Source organism: Salvia splendens, chromosome 19 (genome assembly GCF_004379255.2).
Source record: "Salvia splendens isolate huo1 chromosome 19, SspV2, whole genome shotgun sequence".
NCBI lineage: Eukaryota > Viridiplantae > Streptophyta > Magnoliopsida > Lamiales > Lamiaceae > Salvia > Salvia splendens.
Genome location: NC_056050.1, coordinates 7211195 through 7231644, shown reverse-complemented (window position 1 = coordinate 7231644; position 20450 = coordinate 7211195). Strand labels below are relative to the sequence as shown.

Sequence of the window (20450 nt, the reverse complement as noted above, 5' to 3'; positions counted from 1 at the left end):
TTTAAAAATGGAAATATCACTTTCTCTACTTTTTCCTCTCTCTTCATTAACTCACAAAACACTATATAAAATCTCGTGACGAAAACTAAATGTTGCATATTTAATGGGACGAAGAGAGTAAGATATTGGGTATGTGGGCGAAGATGTGCTCCCATCAGTTCTTGTTCATTTTATTTTTCTACTCCATTGAGATATTAATACTTCCTCCATCTCATAATAGATGTCACACTTTCCTTTTTAGTTTGTTCCATAAAAGATGTCACATTTCTTTTTATAGAAAAAGTTATCTCTCATATTAATATAAATATGTTATTTTCTCTCCATTTAACTCACAAAACAATATCTCATAAAATTTTATGCCAATTTTCAAGTATGTTATCTATCCTGAGTATCATCGTACTTCCTCCCAAAAATCCTATCTAGTCTACTATTTTTGTTGCTTTATCCAATATAGATTAGATGTAGACTAGCTTTTGACAGGTTCACCTAAGAGCATCTCCAGTGGTCGGCGGACAAGCAATAGCCCAGCCATAGCCCAACTATGTCATATCAGCAGCACTAAATTCCTCCTGCCACATCAGCTGGACAAGCAATAGACCAGCCATAGCCTTGCCACATCATCAGCACTAAAAACAAATAATTAAACAATCATACAAAATACGGAATTAAATTTACAACACATATACGGGAAAATTCTCTAATAATATTAAATTTTTAAAAATATATTAATTAAAAAAAAAGTAAAAAAAAATCATTACTTAAAAAAAATCCTAATCCAAGGGTACATCTTGTTGTAGTACCCGGGCATCTGATTCCATCCACCTCCCACGGGGACCGCGGGAGTTTGAGACCCGGTCGACCATGAAGTTGGCTCGTTGTTGAGCTCCATCTCGCGTTGTTGATCTTGTACAGAAATTAAGATAGAGAGAGTACTCGTTAAAACAAGTGGTGCGAATGAAAATGTCGTGCAAATCGTGTATGCATAGTGTTTCGAGAATTTAAAAAAAAATTAGCTCGCCGGTTCCTCGCCGATCGGGAGGCTGCAATAGCGGCGAGCCGGTCGGCGAGAGAATCAGCGAGCGCCCGGGAATCGGCGTGCCCTTACCAAAATTCTCGCCGATTTGGCGCTCGCCGACTGCAATAGTTCAGCGAGCGCAAAAAATCGGCGAGCCGCTCGCTCGCCGACCACTGGAGATGCTCTAAAACTTTGCACCAGGCTTAACACATGGGATTATACAGGAACTTTGATTCTCAATTCCCATTTTACCCCAAAGTCACTTCTGGCTAGGGGTGAGCAAAAAATTCGAAAACCGAGTATTCGAACTGATTTAAATCGAAAATTTAAAATTCGGTTCGATTTTTTCGATTTTTCGGTTCAGTTTTAGAATTTTGAAAATTTCGATTTTTCGGTTCGGTTCAGTTTGAACGGAAAAAAAAACGAATAACTGAATAACCTAATTATATTTTAATATATATATATACACTATTATTTAAATGTATTAAAAAATAAAACTCTAAAACTAAAACATCAACAATCGTTTTGTGTTTCTGTGAATACTCCGCCGCTCCGCCTCCTCCTTCTCTCAAACTCAAACCCCAAATCTTTCCACCTCTCCATCACCAAGCCGTCGCCCCTCCACGCCGTCAGAGAGAGAGAGCTCCCGGCCCGTTGCCCCTCAGTCCTCACGCTTCACGCCGTCGCCCCCCCCCCCCTCAGCTTCACGCCTTCGTCTTCACGGCTCCAGCTCCAGGTAAAACACTACCCAGACCTTCAATTGCACAATTATATGACCCATCTGCCTCTCTCTCGACTTTGACACAGATGCAGCTCCAGCTCCTATCCATTTCACTTAACATAGCTAATTCTTCAAACCATATACATATATGGTTTGTACTTTAAAAATTGTAACTTTGTATGGTTTTTTTTCCTGTTTTTCGGTTTTTAAGTTTTTCGTATAATTTCAGTTTAGTTCGGTTTTTTAAGTTCGGTTTCGGTTTTTCGGTTCGGTTTCAATTTTAGCCTAAATTCGGTTTCTCAGGTTCATTTCGGTTTAGCCAAAAAACTGAACCAAAACCCGAATGCTCACCCCTACTTCTAGCATCCGACTTTACTTTATGGATGCCATATCTATTATTGGCTATCATAAGCAAAATCAAAATAATTGGATTAAGCTTATACTCCCTCCATCCCACAATAAGAGTCATGTTTTGTTATTTAGGCATGTCCAACAATAAGAGTCCTATTTCACATCACCTTAAATGATAAATAGATTCCATATTCCACCAACTTATTTCACTCATATTTTATTATAAAACAATTTATATAAGTGAGACTCTTATTCCACTAACTTATTCAACCCACGTTTCTTTAAATTTCTTAAAACTCGTGTCACAACTAAATAGGACTCCTAATCCGGGACGGGGGAGTAACATTCTTTAAGAGTACTAGCAATGGGGGCCGATCGCAAGGGCCGAGCGATCGCCCTCCGCCCCCCGCCCCCCGCCCCCCACAAATCGGCTCCCACTGTGGGGAGGCAGCTGATGGTCACTCCCTTCCGCCTCCAACCGAGGGCCGCTGCATCGCCTCAGTCGATGGGTTTATCGACCCTCATCGGCTCGCCGATGAGGGGGCCGATCTATATTTTATTTATTTATTTTTTTATTTTTAATTCATTTTATTTACACACTATATATACCTCATTCCCCATTTCACATTCATCCTTCTTCCAATTGATGTGTGTTTCCGTTATTATCTATCTTTATCTTTTTCTTTTAATGTAGGATTTTTTTTACTCTCCCGTCAGTGAAATATTGTTCAGTTTTGTCATTTTAGTCCGTCCGTGAAATGTTGTCCACTTTGTTCTTTTTCTAATTTTGGTAAATGGATCCTCCCTTTCAATTAACTCATTACACTAACATTTTATTATAAAACTAATAAATAAATGTGAGACCCACATTCCACCAACTTTTTCTACTCACTTTTCTTCACACTTCTTAAAAACCGTGCCAAGTCAAACTTGGACAATATTTTGCGGACGGAGGGAGTATTAATAATGAAATTTGTTTTTAGCCGTATATTACGTTGTTGTTAAATTACACTAACAATTAAAAGTGAAATATATAAAAATAATGATGACGTGGAAATAAGATGAGCTCTGAGATAGACTCTGGGATGAGCTCTCATTGCATGGAGATAGACTCTGAAATGGATTTGCTGATGTGGCAGGAGAAAATGGAGATGGGCCTTGAGATGGACTCTGTAGAAGGGTCACCACTTCTTAATACCCTAAGACTAGATGAAACAAAACCTGCTTATGTAATTTTCATTTTAATACAATGACGGATCCAGGAGTTAAATATCGTGGGGTCGGAAAAAAATTGAGTATAATAGTAAAATAATTAATTTTTAAAAATATTTTTAATTTAAGTATTTATATTTTGGAAATGACCTAATGTTATCTATAATATCAAAAATTTAGAAAATTAAAATAATTCAAATATGTATAATAAGGTTGAAATGTTAAATTATATTGTAAAAAATTTAGAAAAAAATAAAGAAATATCACTGTATATTAGTATCATTATTCAAGTACGTGTTTAATTTAAATAAATTAATTAGTGGAAATATCAATAAAGTATTTTATATGTTAAATTGATTAAATGGTTAAATTGTTTAAAAGTGAAGTTAGGCCAATATCAATACATTTTTGCTTGATTAATTTGAAATACTACAAATAAAGAAATACAGTAAAATTTTAAAGTTTATTTATAAAATTTGAAATACCACTAGATCACTAGAGTAGGAATGTGTCAATTTTTCATGGTGCCACCTATTTTCTTCTATTTAAATTTATAGGAATAGTAATCCCTCTCTCCTCACCACAACAAGCACGTATCTCTGAAAACAAATCTGAAAAGGCCTCTCTGCCTCTTTCATTCTCGCCTTCTTGGTCGCCGCCTCCATTGCCGCGATGCTGCTGCCGGATTTCAGACACGACTGCCACAGCGTAGTTCCTCCTCATCTCTTGCTCACCTCATCATCAATTCTCTATGTTGGGTAAAGGGGCGATGGGACGGAAGCAGCAGTCCGGGGGCGATGGTGGGGTCGGCCGACCCCACCTGGATCCGCCGCTGTTTTAATATATGCAGGATAAGGAATGACTAAAAACCTAGACCTCTTTTGGACGCTCAATGAAAGATGGTTAATCTCTCGTACAACAGACCAAATACGACTAAGAACCAGATATAAGGAATTGTATCAACAAGATCTATACAAATTTACACTAACTCAAGGTTGTTTCAAGATCATGTACACCAACACACAAGTTAGTATAAATAAAAACAAGGTAAAACTAAATGAGGTATGAAGAATGGTAGAACTCGAACTAAAACCACGATTGCCGCACAAACAAATTTCACACATGAAAAACCATTTTTACCGAAGATCACAAGGGAAAACGGTTCAAATAGCCAAAACGAAACCCTGGATCGCGTCGACTATCATTATCAAACCGTCAGTTTAACACCACAAAGAAGACCTCACAGGAAACACCCTAGAACATTCGAACTCTCACTTATCGGCTGACATAACGATGAACCCAAGGGTAACCCGCTAGGAGATTCCAAAATGAGGTCGCGCAGAGAATCAAAGGAATTGTTCGAAGACGAAGCAAATCACTCATAAATGAAGAGAGAGAAAATTAGCTAGAGTGCCCAAATAAGAGTAGGAGAGAGTTTATGGAATGAATGCATGGTTGTGAGTGAGGATAAAGAGTGAATCCATGTGGAGCAACAGGAACCGGTCATCAAGCAATCCGGAGATGTCTAAAGTAGTGGGCCATATATTTCACAATATTACCACGTCCACGTGGCTTGTGAGTGTTCAAACATGAGACCCGAGTATGATGGCTCCCCTCCAACTTTGCCGGGAAAACAAAACAAATACTCACCTCATTTCTGGTAGTTACGAACAACACAAAATCACAGAAAACGAGAATCTAATCTATTCTATTATGGATAAAAAAGAAAAGGCAAAAGAGAAAAAGGAAAAGAGGCGCCAAGAGATCTCTCTCCTCCGTACCATCCCTTACACCGATCATCAAAGGTACCTACACATTCCTTTATATTGCTATTTAAAATCTTGAAATTTATATGTGAATTTCATGTTAATACACCTTTTATTATTGCGTATTCAATTGATCATTGATCTTGATTTAGTGACATTTAACAAGTGTGAGTGTTAGCTTGAGCTAGCATTGAATGATTTTTACTAGTTAGAGGATCTTCAATTTTATACTCAATTTAATACTTTTGCAGCTTTCCTTTTCCATTTCTTGATTTCAATTGGAAATTACTTATCTCTGTATTTTTATGAGATTGATCAAAAATTTAAATGTGTAATTGTTACGCACTCAATTCCCATATCGTTTGTGAGAACAACCGGTGTCGGTATATAGACTAATGGACTCTCTCCCCTAACAGACTAGTCTTTTGGGATGGGTTCTCCTGTTTGGTATGTAACAGTAATGCTTAGAATTGGTTGTTCAGATGGTGGACCTCGGAAACGATAGCTGTGGTGACCGGTGCAAATAGGGGGATCGGATTTGAGATAGTGCGCCAGCTCGCGTTGCACGAGATCACAGTCATCCTCACATCACGAGAGACGGGCGTTGGACAAGAAGCGGCAAAGGTCTTGCAAGAAGGAGGTTTGAATGTAGTGTTTCACCAACTAGACATCACAGACCCTCCATCAATCCAATCATTTGTTCAATGGCTCAAGCAAGAATATGATGGTGTAGATATATTGGTAAATATATTGCCTCTCTCCCTTCACTCTCATCCTTTGTTTTCATTGATGATGTGAGAATTTGTAGATTAACAATGCTGGAGTGAATTACAATGCTGGATCAGACAACTCTGTGGAAAAAGCTGATCAAGTTATCCAGACAAACTATTTTGGCACCAAAAACATGATCAAGGCAATGGTTCCTCTTATGAGGCCTTCCGAGCCAGGTGGTCGGATCATTAATGTCAGTTCCAAATTGGGAAGGCTCAGCGGGAGAAGAAATGTAAGCTTGTTTATAATCAGATCAACGATTCAGATTCTCTGACATGGCCTTATTGTTTGTGTAGAGAATTGAAAATGCGGAAGTAAGAAAAAAGCTTGAAAACGAGGAGTTGCTGTCTGAGGAGTTGATTGATGGAGTGATGGATACATTCTTGAAACAAGTGAATGATGGGAGTTGGAAAGAAGGTGGATGGCCTAATGTGTTTACAGACTACTCTTTGTCGAAACTGGCGGTTAACACGTACACAAGGCTGATGGCGAGGGAGTTTGCTAGTCGACCAGAAGGGCAGAAGATATACATCAATTGCTACTGCCCTGGGTGGGTGAGGACCGCTATGACTAGCTGGGCTGGACATATTAGTATCGAGGAAGGAGCTGACACAGCCGTGTGGCTTGCCCTGCTTCCTGATCAGTTTGTGACTGGCAAGTTCTTCTCCGAGAGGCAGGAGATCAACTTCTGAGGTACATGTTGGGGTTGTGTGAACTACATTTCTGTTGCACCGGCTCCCGCGTTTCGTTAGTATTCGGGGAAACAAGGCATGGAGCATTGATGGTATATATGTCTGTTTGTGTTTAAAAAAAAGGAAATTTGCACTGATTTGCATTATGGGAAGAGTTCGGAGATGAAACGAGAGCAGCATTGTACATCTGCGTCGTTTCTGTCTGTTCTACTATTGGAACTGGTTTGCTTTTGCTTTCGGAATATGATACAAGAACAGCAGTCATTTACAACAAGAAAAGTGGATTTTTGGGTAGCTTTTTATTTTTTTTTGGTTTTGATACTAAGATTTAGTTTTGCAAGTGATAGAAATTTATGATTGAGGCTATTTTGGTGAGTTTGGTTATATTATGCTTGCTTGAGTAAGTTCAAAGGTGTTGCTTTCTGCCTATGCATATGCGTTTTACAGCATAGACTATACTTAAGTACAGATAAACTAATGCAATCAATAGTTGGTTATGTAAATTTACCACATTGATGTTATCTTAATCCTACAGTAGTCAAATCCAAGTTCATCAAATCTCTTCTTGCCCAATGTTGGAAATTGGTTTTAACTTTTAAGTGATGGCCTGGTTATTCTGTAGGAGTATTAATTAAAATGAGTTGTTGACTAGTAATTTTTTGGTTTAACATCTAATTCCATGACTGTAGTAGATAATCATACCATATTTTTTTTCTGAGATGTTTAAGTATGCCTGCCTGGTGACAAATATTTCTACCGATCAGATGTTGGTGGAACACTGTGATTTGTTGCTTTAGAGTAATTCCATAAAGTATTTCGAATATAATATTTTTGTAGAGCTTGGTATATGATAGGGATGGAATAAGAGAATAATTGAGCGGAAGTGGGAATCAAATGAAGAAGAGAAAAATGACATAAATATGTTGTTAAATGACATAACAATATCATTTAAAAGAGTTGGGAGTACAATATAAACAATCACACCAACAAGTATAATCTAAAATGGCATAGCAACGATCACACCAAGAAGTATAATCTAAAATGGCATAGCAATATCATTAGACACAGTTACAACAATAATAATTAATTTCACCAACCAGTATAATCAAGAATGCAAAGGATAAAATTCAACATTTTAGGTAAATGTCCAGAATTTCATGGAATGAGAATCCAGTGTCATTCATTTCGCCCTCTTTGAAAGTAAATTAAGTAATACTATTAGCATTTAAGATGGTCGGGGTTTGCAGACATTTTCCTGTGGCACGTTCTCAGTTTATCAACCAATACAAGACCAATTTTGATTGGATATATATTTTAAAAAATATACTCCCTCCGTCCCGGCTAAGATGACACATTTCTTGGCTGGCACAGGATTTTAGGAGTTATTGGTTAAAGTGTTTAATTGGATAAAGAAAAGATGGGTGTAAGTATTAAAATATAGAGAGAAAGAAAGATGAATATTTTAATAGGAGTGAAAAAAAGTGGTTAGGTGTATTAATTGGAGAGAGAAAGTTTTCAAAAAAAGGAAATGAGTCATCGTAGTTGGGACAAACTAAAAAGGAAAACGTGTCATCTTAAGCGGGACGGAGAGAGTAATAGAAAGTGAGTGGAAAATGTTAGTAGAAGGTGAGTCCTACATTTATATACTTATCTGTTCCAAGTTAATTGAAGCGCTTCTTTTCGGCATGAAGTTTATGAATAGTGTGTTAAGTGGATAGTGAATAAAGTAAGAGACATGGAGAGAGAATAAAGTAAAAGAGATGATTATTTTTGCTAAAAATAGAAATGACTCAATTAACTTGAAATTATTTAAAATAGTAAAATGATTCTATTAACATGGAAAGGAGGGAGTATTAGTTTTATATTGAAATATGAGTGAAATAAAGCTAGTGAAATGTAGGGTCAATTACTAAAAATAGAAAAATAAAAATAAATGAGACAATTATTGGTGGACGAACGAAAATGAACAAATGAGACACTTATTAGTGGACGGAGGGAGTAGTAACTTGCAAACTGGAATTGTCCTTTTAGACTTGGCATGGGGTTAATTGGTAAAGTAGTAAGTGAGAAGGAAAAAAACATTTTAAATTGTATAGTGGATAGTGGGCCCATAAACGAATAAGTAAAAAGAAAGAAAAAAATATTACCACAAATAAATACTCTCTCCGTCCCATTAAAGATGACTCACTTTCGTTTTTAGTTTGTCCCAATCAAGCTGACCAATTACTAAAAATGGAAACACTTTTATTTCTACTTTATTCCGTCCCTCTTATTTTATTTTTTCACCCAACACACAAAATTAGATTGCATAATCTCGTGCCATCCAAGGAAGTGTCATCTTCCTTGGGACGGAGGGAGTATGAGACGAACGAAAAAGAAAATACTCCATTCGTCCCAACTAAGTTGAGTCGTATTACTCTCTTTGGGATGTCCCAATTAAGTTGAGTTATTTCATTTTTTAACAAAAAACAAAACATCCAATCACTCTTACTTTATTCTACTATCGACTTTACTCCCTCTTCCTCTCTCCTACGTTATTCCTCTCTCCTACTTATGTCTCTTTATCTTTCCTACTTTATTCCTATCTCCTACTTTTGAATTTTTGGATTCTAAACATTTCAATTCGGATCACAATTGGTATTACACTAACAATTCCGTCAATTTTTAAACGGACAACGATTTTAAGCCGATTTTGACCGATTAAAGCGGTTAATTATGATTTTTAACTCACTAATTATATCATTAATTATTATTGTAATTTATTGTTTATTAAAACAAAATAGACATATTAAAAACAAATATAATAAATTCGAAACCTATGATTCCTGGAGTCGAATCCTGCCCTAATCGGAGAGATTCCGTCGACGATCTCGAATCTATCGTCGCTCACAACGCTGTGCCTGTCACAGAACAATCTCAGCAGCGGAATTCCGGAGGAGATTGGAAATCTGGTTAATCTGCAGCAGCTCGTTCTCAGCCGTAACAATTTAACCGGTGCGATTCCAGGAGAAATTGGAGGTATGGAGAAGCTCACGATTCTCGATCTCAGCTTCAATTCGTTGGATAATACGCTGCCGAGCTCGATCGGCGGCCTCGCGTCCCTCGAGAAGATCGATCTGAGCTGGAACAAACTCTGAGGAGCTCCGCCGCCGGAGCTGGGGAAATTAACGAGGCTGAGTTTGTTAGATCTGAGCCACAACTCATTCACAGGTCCCATCCATGAAAGCCTCTCGAGAATGCAGCAGTTACAATACCTAATCATGGAATCCAACGAATTAAGGGAATGATAAATTAATAATTTAATTAGTTAGTAAAAAATCATAATTAACTACTTTAATCGGTTAAATTTGTTAACGGTTTAAAAATTTACGGAACTATTAGTTTAAACTAATTGTGATCCGAGTTGAAATGTTCAGGATGCAAAAATTTAAAAGATAAAATATAAGATCAAAATCGTAAAATTGGTATATGCTCAGGATTAGTTTTGGCATTTTCTCATTCCGTGTCCAAAAGTTATATCTCAATTTAGTTGGGCCAGATGAAGTATGAACTATTTGTATGAAAGATAAGAAGTAGTACTTCCTCCGTATGTCACACTTTTCTTTTTAGTTTGTCCTACAAAAATGTCACATTTCTTTTTCTTTTTGTAAAAGTACTCTCCCACGTTAATATAAATATATTATTTTCTCTTTTCACTTAGTACACAAAACAACATCTCTTAAAATCACTTGTCAATCCCCAAGCGTGACATGTGCAGGGAGTAGTATATAAAGTTTATTTATAAAAAATCTCAATCATATGAATCGAAGATGAAACTCTGTCCTCTCATCTCACTCTTTCTCTCACTCATCTCTCTTATCCAATCGGAGCCGACGCCAAAGCCATGGCCGCCGCAGTTCCACTCGACGCTGATGCTGAACACCAGCGTGGGGACGCTGCAGATCAACGACCTCTGGTACGACTGGCCGAATGGCCGGAACGTCAACATCATCTACAAGCAACTCGGAGAAATACTGTACGATGTGGAGTGGAACAACGGCACCTCCTACTACTACACGCTCGATTCTACCAAGCAGTGCAGCACCGTGCATTTTCCGGTGGGGATTCCCCGCCCCGATTTTCTCGACGGCGCCAACTACTTGGGGCAGCACTATCGGGATGGATTCCTCTGCAATTTGTGGGAGAAGGTTGACTTCATTTGGTATTATGAGGATGTTCTCACTCTTAGGCCTGTTGCTTTTGATTTCTACTCAGGTATGTATTGTAATGCTAACAACTTTAATGTTTCTTATCCAATGTTGAACTACGGGTAGTAGATCATGTGTGTTGGGTCGTTATCAGGTCAATCTGTTAACTACTCGACCTAATAAGGGTAAACACGAACACACTGACCCAACCTGTTAAAAAAACTCTTAGGCCTATTGCTTTTGATTTCTACTCAGGTATAATACATACCTCCTTCCCCCCGTTATGTGTTCAGTTTTCCATTTTGATCCCCTTTATGTCTCATTTCACTTTTATTATTACTTTAGGTAATGAATCTCACATTCTACTAATTTATTTTCATTCACATTATATTATATTAGTACATAGAACTAATACTTTTCCGTCTCATAAAAATATGAACATATAGTATGACACGAGAATTAAGATAAAAATGGTAAAGTAAGGAGATGAGGAGAATGATAGTCAAAGTAGTGTTAGTGTATAGTGAGACCCACATTATTATTAATGTTTTAGTGGTGGTATAAGTTGTAAATAATTTGATGTATAGTGGTATTAAACTGGGATAACATTTCACAAATGAAATATCCATATTTTTATGGGACGAACGAAAATAGAAATTGTACATATTTTTATGGGACAGAAGGAGTACATAAACGTAGGACTGACATTCTAATATATTTTTCAACTCACTTTTCTTTGTAACTATTTGTTTTAGTGATGAGTCAAGGTGGGACACATATTGGGAGACGGATGGAGTAGTAACAACTTTAAATGTTGCTTGTCTCACTTACCAAAAGGAAAATATATCCTATGTTAAATCCCTGTTTGTTGGGATCGACGACTGCACATTAGTTTGATATTGTCTGCTTTGGGTGTAGCCAAGCCCTCAAACTAATTAGGGGTTGAACATGAATTATATACACCGTCCTCCATTGTTATTGTTCAACTTAGACTTGATTGTGATAATGTATTATTTATATATTCTTGCATAACTCTACTGAAAAAATTGTACTCCATTTACAATTTTGAGATGGGTTTCGTAGGGATGACGATACAAGTGATGACATTCGAGGTGGGAAAAGTGCTTGATGAGTCCAACTGGCAAGCCCCTGTTTACTGCTTTGAGGGCGCCGATCATCCTCTTCCCGAATCACCTTTTGGTTTAATGAGATTGAGAGATGTTTAGCTAGTGGAGCCTAGAGATACATATGGGCATCATTTGAGGAATTTCTACTTTTTCTTATATCACTAATGTATATTGGGGAGAGTTTTATTTAGATTTCTGTTTTGTAAGAGATGCATAAGCGTTTCGTGTCCCATTGCATATACATATAGGGTTATGCAGTAAGAGACAGGGAAAATCGGGTTTATGGGGCACTTTACACTAAAGATTACGTAAATGTACCCATTTTGTTATCTATTCCAAAAATGGGAAAAACGCCAACCACATTGGCGTTTCTATTAGTAAAAACGCCAACCTCATTGGCGTTTATCTTCGCGTCGTATTGGAGGTGTATTTTCGCCAAATACAGCGGCGGGAAAAAACGCCAATGAAGTTGGCGTGTTTTAAGGTAAAACGCCAATGTAGTTGGCGTGTTTAATTAATAAAAACGCCACTGAGGTTGGCGTGTTATGCTTAAAAACGCCAATTTGAGCGGCGTGTTTCTGTTGAACCATATCCTTATCAGATCTCCCCCAACATCGCGACCCTAAACACTTTCCCTCCCCAAAACGCGAAAACCCTTCCCAAACGCATAAAAACCTTTCGCTCGGGTCGACCCGGTGGTGGATTTAAGCGTGGATATTTTGAATTTGGCTAATTCTTTCAACCATTAGTCCTTCTAATCGGTTAGTATATCAAATTTTAGACTCATTCTTCTAAACATTAGTCTTCCAATATTTGATTGATTGTTGTGATAATATATATTGTAGTGTAATTAATATAATAGTTTGACCAATTATTATGGGTACACTAATATTTTGATGGATTATTATGATAGTATATATTTTAATGGAAATATTTTGACCAATTGTTATGCTATTATATGTTATAGTATATTTTATGGATTGTTATGATAATACATATTGTAGTGTATTTAATAGAATTATTTTGTCAATTTTTTGGCTGACTCTACATAATGATGAATGTAAAAATAATACATATTTATTTGTGTTTTACATTATTGCAGATAGTATGACGTGGTGTGTCAATTTATATTGGGGTGGAAAGATAATTCCCGGAGCAGTTATTTCGTATGATCCTCCTTTTGCTAAAGGATTCATTATGTTGGATGAAACAATTTCGTACGATGACCTTGTGGAAAAAATTTGTGAAAGGATGGGGATAAGCATATATGAAAACAATATTCAAATAATATGGAAACGTACTATATGCTTTGGATCCGGAGTCACGTTTATAGGTGTTCAACTAGAAGAAGTATGCATGCAACTAATGTTTAGTGAGAGTATGGTTATTGGAGGTGTAATTGAATTATATGTTGAGTATTCGGCAATTACTCAACATCATAGTCATCATGTCATAAGTTATGATGCTGGTACGTCAACGAGAGCCCAAGAACCATATTTTGCTGCAACACAAGATTTTGATGTTGGTACGTCTACGAGAGCCGAAGAACCATATTTAGCTGCAACACAAGATTTTGAAGCTGGAGGCGTGCATTTAGGGGATCGTGACAATTGTGATGTGGTGGAGGACATAATAGGTCCTGATAAAGCCGACTTTCTTGATCCACAATCACCTTATAATTCTGAAGATTCCGACACGGTTAGTACAGACTCAGATGGTGATCCGTCGGATGATGAACAATTTGTTGCTTCAAGACCATCCATTCCACTTGGAGAAACAGCAGTTGGAGAAACATCAGTTGGTGGAAGGGCAGTTGGAGGAAGAGTAGTTCCACAGTTCCCACAACCTGGAATCAACTACTTTCGCACCTTACCAGGTCCATATGATAGTTTTGATCCCAAAAACTTTGAGCGTGATGATCCCAGTGTGCATTATTGGAGTGAAAAGGATCCTACCAATGTCGGTTTGCATACTAAATTTAGAACGAAGTTGGAATTGAAGGCAGCTGTGACTCATTGGCATTTGGAAAAAATCCGACAATATACAGTTGTTGAAAGTAAAGGAAAGAGATGGCATGCAGTTTGTAAGTGGCCACAGGGAAATCCGAAAGATACGTCCTTACCTAAATGTTTGTGGGAGTGCCGAGCAACACTGAGGAAGCATGATGAACACTGGCAAATTAGAGTGTTCAGCACTGCTCATACTTGCATGGGGGATCGTAACTATAATGGCCACGCTAATCTTTCGTCGGGTATGATAGCGTTGAGTGTTCGCCATCAGATAGAAAACGATCCTTGCTACAAGGTAAAAGCAATTGTGGCGGATATTGAAAATAGATTTCATGTCAAAGTTAGTTACAAGAAAGCATGGTATGCTCGGAGGACAGCGATTGAGCTTGTATACGGTGGATGGGAGTGGTCGTTCAAAGTTTTACCAGCTTATTTGAATGAAGTGCAAAGACAAAATCCTGGCACAATTGTGGAATGGATGCACGATGACATATTAAGCAATGGTATGAACAAGGTATTCAAGTACGTATTCTGGGCTTTTGGACCAGCTGTGGAGGCTTTTCAACTATGCAAACCAGTTTTAACGGTTGATGGAACTCATCTACGTGGACGATGTCGAGGTAAAATTCTTATTGCCGTTGGATTTGATGCTAATAAGAAATGTTTGCCTGTTGCATGTGCCATTGTTGATGAGGAAACCAAAGAAAGTTGGAATTGGTTTATGGAACGCATTAGACTTCATGTAGCAAAGCATGAAATATGTGTCATATCTGATAGGCATGTGGGAATCATAGATGCAATGAATTCTCCCATATGGAAAGAAGAACCCAATGTGGGTCATCACAGATTTTGCTTCGTACATGTTAGAAAGAATGTTTTGCAGAATCACAAAGGTATCATGGTCAAAAGACTTGTTTGGAAAATTGGTATTGCTACCAAGAAGCGCAAGTTTAAGATCAGACGTCGTTTACTTCGAAACGTCAACAACGAGGCTTTGCAGTACCTTGATGCCGTGGAGTTAGAAAAATGGAATCTGGCGTATGACAAACACAAAAGATGGGGTGAGGTTTCCACTAATATGGTGGAATCTTACAACAATGTGTTGAGAGGCGCAAGACAACTCCCAATTAAAGCTTGCATTGATATGATATTCTGGAGGACAATAGAATGGTTCAATGACCGGTCAATTGCATCAACACAGTGTGCCACACCACTTACCCCGTGGGCGCATGAAAAGGTGTGCAAAAATGATGCAAAAGGTCAATTGCATAATGTGAGAGCACCCAACACAATTGCAGGGCATTATGTGGTTCGAACAAAGCGTCGAATTGGTGGAAAGGGCGCTAATAAGTGGAAGGTAAAGTACTTGGACTCGCACTGCAAATGTCAAAAGTGGCAGATGTGGAGACTTCCATGTTCACATGCAGCGGCAGTTGCGCGTTTTAGAAACGACAACATGCTGTCGCTTGTTGATCCCGTATACCGCACAAGTGTTTGGGTACACCAATATTCTACGGTGTTCAATCCACCCAGACACCAAGATTATTGGGCCGTGCCTGAATGGACTTTGCAATGTTCACGAGCTCAGTTAATGCCTAAAAGTCGCGGTCGATACCGTACTACTAGGATTCCTAATCAGATGGATGTCCGTGAAGCTGACCAGCCACGAGCCCGACGCCGATGTAAACATTGCCGTCAACCAGGTCACGACAGGCGCAACTGCCCGAATGCTCATTCAAGGATGGATACTCAGTTGGTAGATGATGCCGCTGACGATTTTTTGCATCCACCTCCACCAAGGATGGATACTCAGTTGATAGATGATGCCGCTGACGATTCTTTGCCTCCACCTCCACCAAGATATGCAGTTCGAGGTCGTCATTCTGTCAGTCACACTGATGATGTCGATCACGATTTTATGCCTCCACCTCCACCAAGATCTGCAGTTCGAGGTCGTCACTCTGTCAGCCACACTGGTGGTACAGGCGAACACATCGGTCTCAGTGATGTCCCACATTCTCCACCTCGGTCTTCTGTGCGAGACGAATATTTTGGGGTTGATTTAGAGAATGTCGTTGTGCGAGAGACTCCTCCGTCTAGACTCTCAACCGCCAGAATCGGGAAGGGGATCCGTAGCTTTTTTACGCGGAAAAGGCGAGACAATTGAACGTATGCATTGTGTAATATTGGATTTCTGTATTTAGCAAGATTTGGACTAATGTATAGGGTAATATTTGTATGTACTTATATTTGAATAATGATGAAATGATTAAAAACTCTTAATTGTGGGAGCGTTTTTTTATAGGACACGCCGATGTGAGTGGCGTGTTTAAAGAGACGCCTACTTAATTGGCGTCTTTTCACTTTAAAACGCCAACGTGAATGGCGTGTTATTGCTGAAACACGCCAACGGGACTGGCGTGTTTGTTCAGAATGTCCGCTTGCGGCGTAGAAAAAACGAGCAAAGAAAAAACTAACTTAAAAACGCCAATGGCGTTGGCGTTTTTAAATAACACGCCAACGGGAATGGCGTCTTATTAAAAACGCCAACGGGAATGGCGTGTTTGTTCAGAATGTCCGCATTCGTCGTAGAAAAAACGGGCAAAATATAAACTAACTTAAACACGCCAATAGCGTTGGCGTTTTTAAATAACACGCCAACGGGAATGGCGTCTTATTAAAAACGCCAACGGGAATGGCGTGTTTGTTCAGAATGTCCGCATTCGTTGTAGAAAAAACGGGCAAAATATAAACTAACTTAAAAACGCCAATAGCATTGGCGTTTTTCACAAAGACTTACATTCACAAAAACGCCAATATCTCTTTATTTGCCTGTTTTCATTTTCATTTCTACTAGGAAATAATAATTCAGACATCCAAATACTTAATCATAAAGACTTAAAATCAATGAGTTCAAATCAAATGAAAAAACATCAATATCAAATTACAGTAATATCAAGAGTTCAAATTAGTTCAATCGTCACGACGTTTCCGCATAAACAGACGCCGTATCCCCTTCCCAATAGTAGATGTAGATCTAGGGATCCTTGAGGGAGGAGTATCTTGAACAACAGCGTTCTCAAGATCCTCCTGCACAGACGACCGCGGTGGAGAAGCGGGGACATCACTGAGGCCAATATCTTCTCCGGTACCACCGGTATGGCTAATAGAATGACGGCCTCGAAGTGCAGAGCTCGGTGGAGGTGGGTCCTCAAAATCGTCATCGGAGTCGTGTACGAACTGAGATGACGACTCTCCGCGGACGGTTTTCTGCTTGGTTCGTCGTTTTGCCTTTTGCCTTATGGGTACGTCCACGTCCATTGCAGAGCGCTGCGAAGGAGGGTAGTCCATCAGCTGAGGCTCCCCGGATATCTGCAGTCCTTCTTCAACCATCCTCGAAATGGTTTCCATATCCGGACAGAAATGTCCTGTCACAGCTCGGCCACTTAGAAAGTGACGTATTTTGTGAAGCGTCTCCACCTACAATTTTTCAAAGTTAAGTACATATCATAATATGAATTTGAATAAGTAATCAGGGTTTAGTTAAGTATAAATAATGTACCGTAAAGTTATGAGAAGATGCGGTTTCGTGGAATCCCTCTTCAGCATGCACGCCGGGTTTGGTTAAATACACCACAGTGATCTGGCGAAACCAATTCATATATTCTTCCGTTGCAACAGGCTCAGTACTGTCCTCCAGATCAGTCCATATCGTAAAGTGTCTGTTGTCCCACTCCTGTATATAATTGGCGTGCCATTGAACCCAATTCCGACCAGCTTTTCCACGGCGATCCTGTTTCAAAAAATCAGAACCGTGGAACCGGGGGAGATCCGGGATATACGGTTGGACAATCCCGAATTGGCGCAACACTCGGTGTGGCAGGTGTGGCTCAGCCAGATTCCAACAAATAAGCGTTGTGATCGACATCCATATAGGACGACCGGCATCACAACTTTCCGGCAACTCCCGGTGGAGATAAGGCCTCCAAATAAACTACATGTGATACAAATTTTTCAAAATAATTTCCATAAAAACAAAAAACAAAAAACCAAAAACATTTTATAAATATATGAAGTACCTGATTAGGATGCATCATGGAGAACTGATCTCGGAAATTTTCAACACAATGTCCGGGTGCTTTTACATATGACGCCGGGCCATTCCATCTAAAAAATTTAAATTATGAGCGAAGAACACGAAAATTGATGAACATTAAGTTTAAAAACGCAATTAATGAACAACTTACGCGCTTGCACATGGTAGATAGTCTGTATGCACGGGATCTAGCATCCTCGGTCTAATATTTGGGATTCTCTCCCAAGCCCAAAGTTGTAATAGAGTTAAGGCTCCCCCTACATCCGTCCTCTTACCAACGGCCGCTTCACACAAATTGTGGTACAAGCAAGCAAGCGTCGCCCCACCCCAGCTATATGTAGAACACCGTTCTATATCCATGAAAAAGTGTAGGTAGAAGAACGGAATTTTATTTCCGGTGGCGTTGGGGATCATCAGACCACCAAGTAATAGCAGACAATAGATACGAGCCCGCTGAGCATATATGTAGTGTTCGTGGTCATTAGACAGCTCAATCCTCAATTGGCGCGATAAGCTCGTCTGCTTAAAAGCCATTTCCTTCAACTCGGATGCTTCCGGTATGAATCCTAGAAAATCCATACACCTGTCCGTCCAATATCCCGCGTCCGTCGGGGGGATGTAAGTTGTCAGAGCCTCTCCATCAACTTTCAGGCCCCATAAGACCTCCACGTCTTCCAGTGTCACAGTCGCTTCACCGACTGGAAAGTGAAACGTGTGAGTCTCTGGCCTCCAACGTTCAATCAGAGCTGTGATAAGATGGTGGTCAATTTCTTTTGGTTTACCACACCTTAACATACCCCCAAACCCCATCTGGTCCACTATTGTCAAGACATGTTGCTGGATGGGAACATCCCAAATTTTTCCTTCAAATCGTCGGCAGCGTACATTTTCGGATGGAACTCCTGCCCATATGTTGTTAGAGACGTGTTGTCTCTGAAAATATAATACAGATGGATCCGCAGGACCACATGCAAGCCGACGACGAGAGGTTGAAGATGATGCCATAATTTACCTACATAATTCAAATTCAACAATAACCAACCATAACATTTAATCCAATTTCATAAACTAAATTCAACAATAACCAACCATAAACCATTTCAATAATTAGATACAATTTAATCCAATATCACAAAATTGAACACCAACATCAAATAAGCAAGTTACACAACATTGCACATTCAAAATCATAAACCAATTCACCTACACAAAATTAACAATTTCAATTAACAATTCGCCCAACCTACCAATTTCAATTTTGCCTAACCTAACATTTTCAATTTGTCCAATTTCAATTTGACAAACCTAACAATATAAACAAATTTAACAATCTAAACTAATCAACCAAAACCCACATAAATCAAAACAATTTGCCCAATTTTTTAGCTATAAAAACCCTAGGGTTTAGGCTTATAATCAAATTTATACACAAATTAACTTAAACCCAACACAATCCAACATAATAATCAACAATAATATCATTCAACCAATCCAAAATGCATAATATTTCTACTCAATTCACAACCCATTACAAACCCTAGCTATCCACCAATTACTATAATTATGTAAAAGGTAAGCATACTAACCGAATAAAATAGATGAATTTGGGGGAGAATAGCACCGATTGATGAATGTAGGCCGAAATCACGGAGAGAAGGCGCGCAGCTGGAGAAATCGCGAAGGCTGTGTGTTGTGAGGTTTTCGCGATTTGGGGGAGGAACGCCTGGTATATCAGTCTGATTAAACACGCCACTCAGAATGGCGTTTTTCATAAGTAAATACGCCATTACGGTTGGCGTCTTTTACAAAACGTCAATATGTTCGGCGTTTCAACAAAGAAAACACGCCATTTACAAATGCATTTTTTTATTTATACACGCCAACCAAGTTGGCGTGTTTAATCGTAATTACAATCCGAGAGCATACACCCAAAATACGGCACAAGTATAAAACGCCATCATCGTTGGCGTATTTACCTTAAAACACGCCAATGACGTTGGCGTATTTACTAATAAAAACGCCAATGTGGTTGGCGTTTTTCCCATTTGTGGAATAGATAACAAAATGGGTACATTTACGTAATATTTAGTGTAAACTCCCCCATAAACCCGATTTTCCCGTAAGAGACATATGTCTCTCACTTAAAAATTAGCTATTTTTGCTTTTCTCCCTAATAGTAATAGGTGACTGCCACGCTTATTATATGTCTCCAATTAATGAGACGCAAGATGTTTATGTGTCTTTCGTAGAGCAAGAATCTAAAGAAAAAGCTTTCCAATTTTGAAAACTAATTTCCGAAAGTCAAGTGAGGCTCATGTCACAAGAAGGCCTAATTATTTTACCAAGTCCAGATTTGCGAAGTTAGATTGTTAGCAGAGGAAATCGACTTAATTATCATCCTAGTAATTGTTGTAAAAAAATAAAAAATGTTAGATTGTTAGCATATCTCCACTTTCTGCATTTTATTAATGTTAGAGATTGAGCAGATGCAGTAAATGAGGAA

The 20450-nt window shown here is 38.7% G+C and overlaps 2 protein-coding genes across 3 annotated transcripts; both read left to right on the top strand.

The window, feature by feature from the left end:
- Positions 1-1535: 1535 nt before the first annotated feature.
- Positions 1536-6884, top strand: LOC121779618 (carbonyl reductase [NADPH] 1-like). Its single transcript, XM_042176967.1, has 5 exons — positions 1536-1751; positions 3227-5104; positions 5548-5806; positions 5874-6068; positions 6133-6884. The coding sequence occupies exons 2-5, from the start codon at positions 4902-4904 to the stop codon at positions 6526-6528; spliced, it is 1053 nt and encodes a 350-aa protein (XP_042032901.1). The 5' UTR covers positions 1536-1751; positions 3227-4901; the 3' UTR covers positions 6529-6884.
- A 3435-nt stretch (positions 6885-10319) lies between these two features.
- On the top strand, positions 10320-12103 carry LOC121780295 (uncharacterized protein At4g14100-like). 2 transcript variants are annotated; one of them, XM_042177847.1, is made up of 2 exons: positions 10320-10782; positions 11799-12103. In XM_042177847.1, the coding sequence occupies exons 1-2, from the start codon at positions 10338-10340 to the stop codon at positions 11939-11941; spliced, it is 588 nt and encodes a 195-aa protein (XP_042033781.1). In that variant the 5' UTR covers positions 10320-10337; the 3' UTR covers positions 11942-12103. The 2 variants fall into 2 exon arrangements, with proteins under 2 accessions (XP_042033781.1, XP_042033782.1); XM_042177848.1 differs by lacking the exon at positions 11799-12103 and adding an exon at positions 11471-11766.
- The last annotated feature ends 8347 nt before the right edge of the window (positions 12104-20450 follow it).

Coding starts and splice junctions, on each gene's coding strand:
- LOC121779618 (XM_042176967.1), top strand. CDS start 4,902: ATGATGGCTCCCCTCCAACTTTGCCGGGAAAACAAAACAAATACTCAC. Junction 5,105..5,547: donor CCTTACACCGATCATCAAAG/GTACCTACACAT, acceptor TTGGTTGTTCAG/ATGGTGGACCTCGGAAACGA. Junction 5,807..5,873: donor ATGATGGTGTAGATATATTG/GTAAATATATTG, acceptor GAGAATTTGTAG/ATTAACAATGCTGGAGTGAA.
- LOC121780295 (XM_042177847.1), top strand. CDS start 10,338: ATGAAACTCTGTCCTCTCATCTCACTCTTTCTCTCACTCATCTCTCTT. Junction 10,783..11,798: donor TGCTTTTGATTTCTACTCAG/GTATGTATTGTA, acceptor TGGGTTTCGTAG/GGATGACGATACAAGTGATG.